The sequence below is a fragment of the Eptatretus burgeri genome, chromosome 14 (genome assembly GCF_056783735.1).
Source record: "Eptatretus burgeri isolate ZD-2024b chromosome 14, Ebu_testis_v1, whole genome shotgun sequence".
Taxonomy (NCBI): Eukaryota; Metazoa; Chordata; class Myxini; order Myxiniformes; family Myxinidae; genus Eptatretus; species Eptatretus burgeri.
Genome location: NC_140974.1, coordinates 17,040,611 through 17,053,793, shown reverse-complemented (window position 1 = coordinate 17,053,793; position 13,183 = coordinate 17,040,611). Strand labels below are relative to the sequence as shown.

General features: G+C 41.0%; 1 protein-coding gene across 8 annotated transcripts in view; it reads right to left on the bottom strand.

Moving 5' to 3' along the window:
* The window catches only part of LOC147012715 (uncharacterized), a 286,616-nt gene that overhangs the window by 195,715 nt on the left and 77,718 nt on the right, over positions 1–13,183 (bottom strand). For all 8 annotated transcript variants that reach the window (XM_085853811.1, XM_085853813.1, XM_085853814.1 and 5 more), the window contains exon 11: positions 7,703–7,747. In XM_085853811.1, the coding sequence (XP_085709937.1) occupies positions 7,703–7,747 (45 nt within the window). The remainder of the gene's footprint in view (positions 1–7,702; positions 7,748–13,183) is intronic.

Genomic DNA, 13,183 nt, shown 5'->3' with positions numbered 1-13,183 from the left:
CGGAGACTGGATTGCGGCGAAATCATGGCAGGTGGTTGCAGCAACTGTTGGTCTGGTCACTCTGATGGATACCATACCCAAGGAGATGCTGTAGCTGTGTCCAATAAGCTGATTCCAATGATAATTGAGGAAACACTGGTCAATGAGCGTATTATGAGATTAAGGATTCGTCACTCCTTCGGTGTCATTTCCCTGGTCTCTGTTTATGCCCCGACTGAGGCGAGTGACATCACCGTGAAGGACACATTCTACGCCACGCTCGAGTCTGTGGTTGATCAGTGCCCCAGACGAGATACACTTCTCGTCTTGGGGGATTTCAATGCATCGACTGGAACTGATAGGGATGGTTATGAGACATGTGTTGGTCCCCATTGGCCTGGAACTGTGAACCTGAATAGCACCAAGTTCCTTGATTTTGCAAAAAGTCCTGGACTTAGCGTGGCTGGTTCATGGTTTCAGCGCCCACAAGCTCATCGCTGGACTTGGTATTCTAATGCTGGCAGTGTGGCAAAGGAGACTGACCATGTGCTCGATGATGGTCCCTGGAGGATGATCCAGAACTGCAGGGTCTACCGGAGTGCTCAGTTCCTCAATACTGACCACCGGCTTGTTGTAGCAACTCTGAATTTGCACCTTAAATCAAGGAGAATGGTGCCATCCTAGCCTCGGCTGGATCTTGGCAAGCTCAAGGATGAGAGAGTAGCTGAGGAGTTTGCGAACAGGCTGAGTGGGGATTTTAAGGGTCCCGGTGCTTTGGGAGGTCCTGAAGAGTTGTGGAGTGCCTTCAAGACCACCATCCTTGATGTTGCTGCGACACGTCTTAGAACTCACCATAGGGCAAAGAAGAATTTTGTCTCTCAAAGGACAAAGGATGCATTCCCTTCATCCAAGCCCATCCCTCGGTGTACTGCAGTCGCAGTAGAGGGTAGTAGGCTCTTGACAGAGGAGTCTGAAGTGAAGGCCTGCTGGGCCTTCACTTCTTTACTTAGGTTACTTTGAGCAGTTGTACCAGGCTGATCTACCAGCTGTCGAGTGGACCTCAGGGGTTTTACAATCACTGTTGCTGACCCTCCAATCAACTGTGGTCCACCTTCGCTTGTGGAAACACGGGCTGCGGTGAACCGGTTGAAACGGGGTAGAGCTCCAGGGATCTGTGGCATCCATGCCGAACTTCTCAAGGCTGGTGGAAATGCTGCACTTGTGTTGTTGCATGCAGTTTTGTGCTCTGCCTGGAACACAGCCATCATCCCAACTGATTGGAAGAGGGGCCTTGTTGTCCCTCTCTGGAAAGGGAAGGGTGATTGCCAAGACTGCAACAACTACCGAGGGGTGAAGCTGCTCTCAGTGCCGGGTAAGGTCTTTGCTCGGATAATTCTTGATGGCATTTGCCACCATCTGCTTGAGCACCAGCGTCCAGAGCAGTCAGGCTTCACATCAAAGAGGACAATGATTGACCGTATCCATCCTCTTCAGGTCCTCACCGAACGCAGACGAGAGTTTCGGCAGGGGCTGCTTGCAGCCTTTGTTGATCTCTGTAAAGCGTTTGATTCAGTGAATCGGGATGCCCTCTGGAGGATTCTTGGTCTTCCTCGACTATGATCGTTGAAAGTTTCGTCACGAATTATGAACTTTGGGAGCTCAAAGCAGGAAGGTGACAAACAAAAAATCATTTTTGGTTTTATATATAGAAATGGACAACCTATTTTCCTGTTGCAGCCTCTTGTTCCTCTTCTCAGGGAAGTGGCATCACTTTTTTTTTTTCTTCCATCAATCAGTTTTAAAAAGTGAGATCTCTCAGCAAAGCCATGGCTAGTCGTGAAATGCTCAATCAGAACCTCATTCAAGGTTATGGGAAAGCTCACCCAGAAACGTCCAAGAAGTCCTTTTACAGCTCGTTTTAACATGTTTCGAAAAAGGTCGTTACATTATGGAATTCTTTTAAACTATATCATGTTTGTATATTTGAGGTGTATATTTGGTGAAGTTAGCCAAGTTGGCACCCATTCTTTTCTACCAACTCTTTTTTTCATCCTTGGGACTTTTGCCTTTGGATGAGCATTGAAATTACTATTAGATCAATGCATGATTTGTGTTTGTACTATTTTTTGTTTTTGAATTATTAGCGCATTTGAGAGGTCACATGACTCCTTCTTCACCGACCTCCCCGATTACGGTCACGTTTTAATCAAGTTATTTTTCACATTTGATACCATATTTGACGATCGAGGTCACCGCTTCACCAAATTGAAATCCAAAAGAAATTTGGGATTTTTATGAAGCATTGTGCACAAAGATCTACTTTTGTGCCTGGAGACATGGTGACAGGTAGCTCGTGTGTTTATAATTTATGACTTGCGAGAAAATGACTTTAAAACCCCTATTTTGGTGCACCATAATAAACAATGTTATGCTATAAAGTTTCCTGACATTTAAACTCAGGAGCTCAGAGAAGTCGGGTCACAAACAAACAAACAAATGACAAACAAACAAACAGACAGACATTTTGCTTTTATATGTATAGAAGAGTGGAATTAAATAAACAAATAATGAAAATATTTATATTTCTGACAAAAGTACCTCAAATCTGAGGGAAAAGTGTGTTTAAGGATAATGTGTATTTTTTTTTCATTGCAAGATCGAGGCTCATGGAAGAGCAAGGTGACAGAGGGCATGAACTGACAGTGGGGCAACATTTGGACACAAAAAGTAAGGTATTGAATGACCAGGAAAAGAGGAAAGAAAGGGGTGGAGGAAAAATAAAGTAAGAGGGTAAGGTTCGGTGGTGGGGTTAATGGAGGTAGAAAAGATTGTGGTTAAGAATGGGGGGGAAAATATGAGATGATGGCGACCTACCCGCTTGAATTGGTGCATGAGGGAAAGTGGGATAGAACAGCTTCAAAAGGAGGAGGAGAAGAAAAAGAACAGCTTGGAGAAAAGAGGTGCTCAAGAATTGAGGTGTGTAATCAGCCTGGATTTAGAAAGTTCAACAAGGAGAGGGTTTACAGGAAGAACCTGCGTATCTTGGAGTTGCTGGTGAGGATCCAAGGGCTGAGAGAGTCGCGGAAGGTAGACTGGAAGAGAGGCGATGAGAAAATGCAGTCATGCTTTCTAAAATCTACATTTTTATGAATAAGTAAAGCTTATGAGGTGGGGGGGGACGTATGGGGGGAGCGGATTGGATGATTCAATGAATTTAAAGGATTCTTCTTATCATTCTGTTGCTTTATTCCTTAATGGCCCAAATTACTGCAAATGCTTATGGGGTCAGCAGATGGGAGCAGTTTTGGCCCAAGTTTTTTTCTGAAGTCAGCTGGTCAGGCCTAGCGTTAGACAAGCAGTAATTTGTAATTTATTCAGGGTGCCGGCAATAACTCATCGACTCTTCGCTAAAGACACCACGAGACCTTAATTCCCATCAATGACCAGTGCTGGCAGATGGGTCTTCTGACTTATCACCCTCTACTGGACAGCACACACACACACACACACACACACACACACACACACACACACACACACACACACACACACACACACACACACACACACACCGATTTCATCGTCTCACATGTATAACACCAGGATGCCGGTTTATAGCTCGGTTGAGATTCAAACCCAGGCTAGAGCGCTAAAAGGCAAGTGGCCATACTTCTAAGTACTGTATATTGCCAGCCCCCTTGGATCCATTGATACAACACTAAGAAATGTTTTATTAGCAGGCATCTGCAATGTGCTGAAGCTGTCTAAACTTAGAGGTTTGCAGAGGCAGAGCTTTTGAAGCATCGATGCAATGTTTCCCTTGTCAATCTTCAGCAGAATGCAGATGCGTGTCGTCAACATTCCATACCGAGCAGCAGCATATAACGCATGTGCTTGTGCAGTTGTAGCTTTACCAGCGACAAGCACACTTGCAAATATTTCCTTCTGCTTCCCTTTCCTCAAAGTCCCAAAACTTGCCGCAGCTCAAATGAAAGAAAATGCTGACTTTGGTCAACGTTTGCCCCAGGCACACACATTCAGCATTCCAAACTATAATTGGATTCCTCGAGGGAAGAAGGAAAAGCAGTGTGACTTCTTTTCAATGTGACACCTATTCTTTTCTGTTTTTTTCTGATTCCAACTACACAAGGTAACAGCATAACTTGGACACAGCAACATCCTTTCATGTTGGCCCTTTGTCTTCATGACTCCTCGTCGCTTAATAAGTCTCGTTAGGTCCGGAATCAACCGAGTCGCTCTGCACTGAACCCTCTCACTGGCAACTAGCCATATGTCCTTCCTAAGATGTGGTGAGCACAACTGTACACACTATTGCAGGTGAGGCCTCACTAAATTCCAATACAGTTTTTATTATTATTATTATTATTTCATGTGCAGACTGTGACTGCTGGTCACATCATTGCTGGGAGCATGCTGCGCCGCTGATGCAGTGCCCCCTGTTACCAGTAAGCTGGTACTCATTTTGCTGACCTCAGAAGGATCGATCCATCCATTGGTACCATACTCTGTGGAGAGCGTCGGTGCTGCAAAGCAGTCTCCTGGGCTATTGGGAACAATCCTGGACGGGTCGCCACTCCGACGCAGGATACTCGAATGGCTCAATCATCCCCAGCAAGCTGGTACTCATTTTCCTGACCTCGGAATGATGACAGGCTGAATCAACCCACTTGGCATTATTTAATGGCCCGGCAGGCTCAAACTTAAGACCAAGAGATCTTAAGCCAGCCACCTTAACCGTTAGGCCAACACCAGGCTTAATACAGTCAACACTTCCTCTTTTGATTTTTAAGTTATCCCTGATGGATACAACCTAAAACCCAATTAGATTCAGATAGAGCTGCCAGTCGTTTTACAACTACAGGTATGTCATAAAAATTTGGTCTGTGAATCAGATTTCATCCTCGTCCCCCTCCTCCTTTCATCTTCATTCATCACTTTTACATTATGAACCTAAAAAAAAATACCTGCTGTGTCCATTTCTCAAATGAATTAATCACAGGTGGGAGATCCTTGTGCAGTTTTTGCGTAATCACGTCTGCTTGGATATAAACAATCATAGTGCAGAGAAAACTTCCTGTGCAGATTGAATTTATCAGCTGCCAGACTAGAACACAACCCACAATTTGTGATCACTTGAAAATGCGACTTTTTAATTGAATTCTCAATTGCAGCCATTGATGGTGGGCTTTGAGGAATACGAAGCATTCATTTCCAGGATTTCATAAATCTGGAATTGAGGATGCAGAGCAAGGATATTCACGGGTAGAACAGGAGATAGTAAAACATCTTCACTGTTTACCTGCAGAAAAGTTTAACTCTCTTCAATACCAGTACATCAAACCCTAAAACACGCGTGATAACCACTCTCTCTTCATGAAGCCTCTTAGTTCATTGTTTTCACGTCAAAATTTATTTGAGGAACAGTGACCATAAATATTATGGGCTGGCAGGATAGCTTACAGGTATGCACACATACCTCTGATTTGTCAAGCATGGCTTTGAATCTTGACTCGGCTATAAACTGTCATCCAGGTGTTTTGCGTTTCAGGTGAGGCATCGATGTGTGCGCCATACATCCGAAGGATATTCATCCAAGGACCCGTCTGAGAACAGTGGTTATTCCTGGCTGTTAAAGATCCCACTGTGTCTATCGCAAAGAGTTGGCGAGTTATCGCCAGCATCTTAAACAAATTAGAAATTCCTTCGTGGCTAACTGGTTTGCGAAAGAGTTGGGCAAAAAACGTTTCCTGGTCGATTCAACGAGGTGGGAATAAATAGAGCAGTTTAAGAAGTTATACTAGTGGTCGTGGTTGTGGTCGAGCCTGGTATTGACTTAATGGTTAAGCTGGCTGGCTTGGGACCAGAGAGTCCTGAGTTGGAGCCCCTGTCGACCGTTGAATTAACACGAGGTGAGGTTGACTCAGCTTGTCATCCTCTTGAGGTCAGTGAAATGAGTACCAGTGTACTGGGATAATAACCATTTGGAGTAACCTGTGTCAGGGTGACCTGCCCCGGACTGTACTCCTGAAAAAAGATGATAACAGGAAGAGAAGAGAGCATATAGGAAAGACAGAAAAGTGGGAACGAGAGTATAGGATGAGTTGGGAGAGAAGGCAAAGAAGTTTGGGAGGAGATTGGAATAAGTGGAGGGAAGCAGCACATGGGGTGGGGTGGAGTGGGGTTAACGTTAAAGTATGTAATACATAGATGACCTCTGAATATCCTCCCTTTGAGATCTGGATGTGATGTGTAAATACTGCGCTGAAATATATATATATATATATATATATATATATATATATATATATATATATATATATATATATATATATATATATATATATATTTGACTGTTTGAGATTGAGTGTTATCACCTTTGGCAAGTGTATATCACCAAGCTTTCATCATTTAGTTAAAGAACTCTCAGATCAGTTTCATATATTTGGCAAAAGAACCAGCCAGCAAGACATCTCTTTATTAGCAAGTATTATCCTGTCTCAAAAAGCCCATCCAAAGAAACACCTGTGGCTCTCACGGCAGTTACAGGAGGAAATTAAGAGTTTTTTTTTTAACAATAATAGTCGTACCTACCCGTCACTTCGCTAACTAGACGTGTAGTAGATAGTAGAAAAATCGGGCAAATTATGATACAAGCATCAAATTTGGCATTTCTGTTCTGCAGGGCTTTCTGATAAAATCTGCCCGATTGACCATTTGAAAATCCAAATTTTTCAAAATTTGGATTTTCAAATGGCCAATCGGGCAGATTTGATTAGAATCTCCCTGGAGAACAAATGTGCCAAATTTGATGCTTGTATCATCATTTGCACGATTATTCTCAAAAATTGCTGTTATCTGCCCCACTAAAGTTTAATCAAAAGACAGCATGTCAAATTTCAAAAACATATTGCGTGTGTATCTGGGAGTCTCAATGAGGATGTAAAATGAAATGAAACACACAAAAAAAGGATGGTATAACATGTAGTAGCTGTTGTTGTTGTTGTTGTTGTTGTTGTTTGTGTGCTCTTTCAATGTCTGTTACCCTTCATTCTCAACTCTAAAGGGTTCCTGCTGTCATACCGTTGGAACTGTCTCTGATTTGACGAGCAAAACGACATTCCATTAAAGCTCAAGTCCTGCTTCTTCTTCCTCCATCCCGGACAGACGCACTTTTCAAACTGGCATTTAAATGGTTAAACGGACACTCATTTTTGTTCCAAGTTCATAGATGATTCGATTTTAAATGGCACCATTTTTAGCTCGCCTATTCGAAGAACAGAGAGCTATAGCGATACCCCCGGCGTGAGCGTCAGCGTGAGAGTGAAAATGTTAAAGTTTTTGGTGCAAGTTATTTCCTTTCTAATGTTTTTATCTACCACACTATTTTTTACTGGTTACAATATACAAATACATAGATTGCTTTAAAATTATTTGGATCAGACTTCACTGCAATGCTTTATAAAAAAATATTATTAGACTAGTCTTTTAAAACCGATAAATGTATAAACAGGCGAGCATTGGGTGGCTTTGACACCAACTCTCTGGTTACTATTCCACGACAGCAGGAGCCCTTTCGAATAAAAAGTGAAAAGTGACGGACACACGGACGAATGCTTCTCCTTTTACTTATAGAACATTATGACCATAGTACAGTGTTGTGCAAAAACAAAAAGATAAAAATTATAGTGCATTGCCAACTCACCAAACCCTCAAAGAAATGAGTCGACGTCTTCTGTTTCTGCTTCATCTGTGGGGAAAAAAAAACAAAATAAAAAACACAATCAAACATGTCTAGTATTTTTTTTTTAACCACAATGCAATTACGATAAGGATGTTCATTCCGTGTCATTGGGCGACATTGTGTCCAAGAGTGCATTGTGTGTCGATAACGATATTCCTCTTTCTTCGTGTGGAATACTGCAGCATGGAAAGAAGTTTGAAATCAACATTAGAGAGTAAATGGACAACCGTCCTGAATACAAACTTGCAGTTTGATTAAAATTTCATGCTGTTCTCAAAAATGACAATTTTACAGACTCTGGGGTCAGAGTTACACGAATGCACGTAATTCAAAAATAACTCACTCAAGCCTTTTGAAATGAGATTAGAAAGGAAAACAAGAAGATAGTGCAATTATAATACTTGGACGTTTTAATGATGCGTCGAGCAATTTGCTCGCTGGAATGTGAAAAACACATCAGGGGTAATCGTATGTACCGTACAACGTACACAACAATGGCACAATATGTGACCGCAAACACCACTGCCCATACCCCTTCCCAACCCAAAAATGCTTCACACATATCCCATTACCTTCCCTCTCTGCCAAACGTCCTTCCCTTTTCTATTCTCACTCTTCAACTCTGCCCTCCTTTCTGACAAAAAAAAATCATTCTCAATGTGACCTTACCCCCCTGCTTCTTGCATCCATAATATCCATAGGTTGCTCTTTACAAGAGGCATTGAGAAGCCCAAGGAAAAATATACTCACAGTACTTCAGGCATTACAACCTATTGCTCAATATCATATCCTTTGAGTTTAACATGCCTGCTCGATTTGTCCTACAAACTGTCTATGCCAGTCAGATTGCTCCTTCAGCCACATCTTGGTTGATTCAGTGGGTTTCTCATCATCGGTGAATCAGCAGCCACACAGGTGGGAGTTCAAATGTCGATGAGAAAAGTAGGCCAGGGCTGTATAAGAGATGATCCAGATGCTTAAAGCCGCAGTAAGGAATGGAGACCTGCGCAACAAAGGTTTTGTGCCACAGGTGCGTTTGTCATCGACGAGGAGCACACCTTTGGTCAATATTCGTGCCGTTTGTTCTCAATAAACTCTTGCAATCTTTTGAAGAGGCTGCATAAAATTTGCCTGTAATTGTGCCATTAATAATAATAAGATATGTTACCTTGCAAGGAACTTCAACGCAGGAGGAAATTAGGTCCACAAAAACCTGCACAATGGTTGCCAACCTTTGGTTATTTGTCCTTTTTCTCGGAGTCCATCCTTTTATGCTAAGCATCACACAAGGAAGCAGCACATACAATTTTTTGAGTTCTTTGGTATGACACAGCCAGGATTCAAACCACTGACCTCCCAGACTCAAGAGAAGATGCTCTATCCATTATGTGACTGTCTGGTTATGTCTTATGAGGCATGTTGTCAATCAGCAGGATTCCTTTGGCATCCCAGGAAATGAAAGCCATGATCTTGCTGGTTAAGGGTTGCATGTGAAATTTATTGGATGGCTGTGATCCTTTGTGCTTCTTTACGTGGATTCCAATTTAGTTTGAGAGATCTCAGTGATGCAAAGTCAAAATTCGTTACACGTTATCAGACGAGTGAAAAAGTCAACTTTATCTGTGTTTAACAGTTTTAGAAGTTTGAGATACGTACGATTCCATCCGTTGCTGTCATTCATGAGTGCTGAGCTATCTATGGACCGACCCATCTTGCTAAGATTATGTTGGTCAGTCAAATGTCAGCTTTCCTGACCTGGGATCACCTTCAAGAGCCTCGAGTACACAATTAAAGTGGGCTGCCCATTTGGCTCTTGTAGAAGATGAGAAAGCATCTTCACCTGAAATGGCCACCAGGCATTCGTGTATTCATTTGGAGATAATCGAACAATCATTGCTGAATATCCACACCTTGGTAAGCGAGTTTAGAAACAACCTTAACTAAATGATGTTGCAAACTTCAAGATTATGTTCTGAAATAAAAATCAATGTCAGATCAATGAATCTAATGGCATAATGAGCACCACACATACGTTAATAACGAATAAGAACACCACGGTACTTGGGTGACAAAGAATACCTGTTCCACTCTTACCTTTCAAATGATGCCTTTACTATTCATCAACTACAGATGGCTCATTTATTTGAGGGGTTGGTAAGTTAGCCACGCACTACAACTTGTATATATTTAAGCTTGTATATATACACACTACAAAATGTATCAATTTCCAAACTGTATCTCAGAACCGGCTGGGACTTTTGGAATGAAATTTTGCAAAAATAATGTGAAGACAAAATACATGGGGTTGACCTTTTTTAACCTTGCCCAAATTTTTAAGGTCATGACCTTAAAAAAATTTAACAACAAAAAAAGGCATTTTTAACCAAACCTCGACTAAAGTTTGTCCGATCGGAACGAAATTGCTCTCATTAGATAGCGTAGAGCAAGTCGCATTTATGCTTAACTTTCACCATACCCCTCCGGGTTAAAGGTCAAGTCTTTCACTCAAAGTATTGAACCACCATTTAGGTTTTTTTCCCTTTTTTTCCTGATAATGTCTGATGACTTTCGAAATTAAATTTTGCCACAATAATGGCAGTAAAAAGTATGTGGGATTGACTTTTTTACTGACCTTGACGTTTTTAAGGTAATGAACCAATTAGAGATTTTAACTTTTTTTCACCACAACTCGACTATGGTTTGTCCGATAAGAATGAAATTGCCCTCTACAGATAGGCCAGAGCAAGTTGCATTAAAACTTGATTTTCATCATACCTCTCCAGGTGAAATCTTTTGAAGAGGCTGTTAAAGGTCTTACACCCTGAGTAGTACAAAACCACCATTTATGTTTTTCTTCCTTTTTTCTGTCAATGTCCAAGCTGTATCTCTGAGCCAGCTGGGACTTGTGAAATGAAATTTTGCATCAATAATGGGAATATAAAGGATGCAGGGTTGACATAATTTTTTGACCTTAACCTAATTTTAAGGTCATGACCCAACGATAGATATTTTAACATTTTTCACCAAAACTCGATGAAGGATCAGAATAAAATTGCTCTTCCTTGATAGCTGACAGCAAGGATCGTTTATGCTTAATTTACATCATACCCCTCTGGGTTAGCGGTCAAGGTCAAATGGCGGTCCAAATAAAAAAAAAAAACACTTTTTTTGTCATCGCTCAATTTTGCCCACAGGGAATCTCAAAGACTGCTTGGCCTTCTAAGATGTTCTTGCTTCATAGTAATGAACCTGCACTGAAGTTGTACACCTGATATTTGATTGGTGTGCTTGTCCTATTTTTTTTTTAGGATTGTGACCTAATTAACAAAATCACCTTTTTGATCATAACTTGAATAATTTTCCACTGATATTGATGATGTTGTGTTTTATGGATATGTTGTTCATGGGGACACATTTTCTTTATTTGCCCTCTATCTCTAAATGTTGAAATTCAAGATCATATGGTGGTCCAAAAAAAAATATGGTAATCATATGATCACGGGCCAAGTGTAAGTCGCGAGTGATTGCCAACTGTAAGCCTCTTCCATTTGTGGGAGGTTCACCCTTGGCAATCGCTTTGCGATTTCAGATAGAGTTGTTTTTGCAAAATACTGGACGATGGTCAGAGGCGTCATAATCTTATATTACTAAAAGTAGAAGCATCCGTACATGTATCCATCACGTTTTATTCTCTAAGGTTCCTGCTGTCATGGAATAACGAAAAAGGTATCGTTCCTTGGAAAACTAATCATCAATTTACTTGAAACAAAAATTCGTGTCCATTTAATCATCAGGATGCCCATTTAAAAAGCCTTTCTTTCTGGGATGGAGGAAGAATAAGCAGAACTTGGATCTATGATGTAGTAGTTCCAATGCTACAGCAGCTGGAACCATTTAGTATAAAGTGTGACGGACTTGGAAGGAGTATACAAAATTATACATCGTAGCATCTGTCGAAGCAATAGAAAAATATTGATGAATGATGATGAAATGTTTTTGTAAATTGTTGAAAAATGAAAAATGTAGCACAGCTTCAAAGGGCTGTTGATGTGTACTTTTAATTTCACAAAATTTCACAAATTTCTTCAGCATACTTAAATGTAGTCAATTCACTTTTGGGGGGAAAAAACACATATGATTAAATTTCCAGGACAGTTAAGGAGCCTTTAACTTAATGCTATTTAAAACATTTGTAGAGTTGGACTGAGCTGACAGGAAAATCAACCAGAGATATGAAAATAAAAACTAAAGAGTTTATAAAACACATTACCCCGCACCGTCTTGAGAAATAAGGAAATGGGTGGGGTCTACGAGCGGAAAATTTGATTGGTCATGATGCCGTAAAATGTCATATTTTATATGCCAAGTACTGCTAAACGTAAGGGTTTTGAAAGTGCCAAAAAGGCAACTTGTTTTCTGCGGTGTTCATGTATATACAGTGGCCTGCAAAAGTATTCACCCCAACCAATACCACATTTAGATGAATTGCAAATGATGGAGAAACAATGCTTCCAAATTAACTTTTTTTATTCATAACTGAGGAAATCAAACTAATCACCATTATAGTTGAAGCAGGTTACATGTCAGGAATACCTGTAAAAAACATGTACAAATCAAAATTAACTGGTTGCAAAAGTATTGAACCCCTTCGGTCAGTACTTGATGGAAACACTTTTGCAGCAATGACTGTGATGAGTCTTTTTGGGTCAGTCTCCACCAGCTTTGCACAGTGAGATGGTGAAATCTTTTCCCATTCTTCACGTGGAAATTACTCTGGTTCTGCCAAGGTGACGGGTATCGTCGATGGACTGAAATCTTCAAGTCTCACCATAAATGTTCAATGGGGTTGAAGTCAGGACTTTGACTCAGTCACTCAATAACATTTATTTTCTTCTTATTCATCCACTCCAGTGTTTTTTTTTTAGCGTTGCGCTTCGGATTTAGCTTTGGGTTCAGCTTTAGCTTTGTGATTTGTGCTTCGGATTCAGCTTTAGCTTTGTGCTTCGGATCATTGTTCTGCTGAAATGTGAATCTCCTACCCAGTTTCAGATTCATGGCTGACTCAAGCAGGTTTTCATCAAGGATTCTCCTGTACTTTACACTGTCCATTGTCACTTCTAACCTGACAAGCTTGCCAGTCCCTGCTGATGAAAAGCAGCCCCACAACATGATGCTGCCACCACCATGCTTGAGAGTAGGGATGGTGTTGACTGGATGATGTGCAGTGTTGGGCTAGCACCAAACATAATACTTTGAATTTTGACTAAAAGATTCAATTTTTGTCTCCTCTGACCAGAAAACGTTTCTCCACTTGCCTGCAATATCATCAAGACGCTTTTTTGGAAAATACAAACGAGTTTATAGGTGTGTCTTTTGCAGTAATGGCTTCTTTCCTGCCATCTGTACATAGAGGCTAACTTTGTAAAGGGAGCGGGATATTGT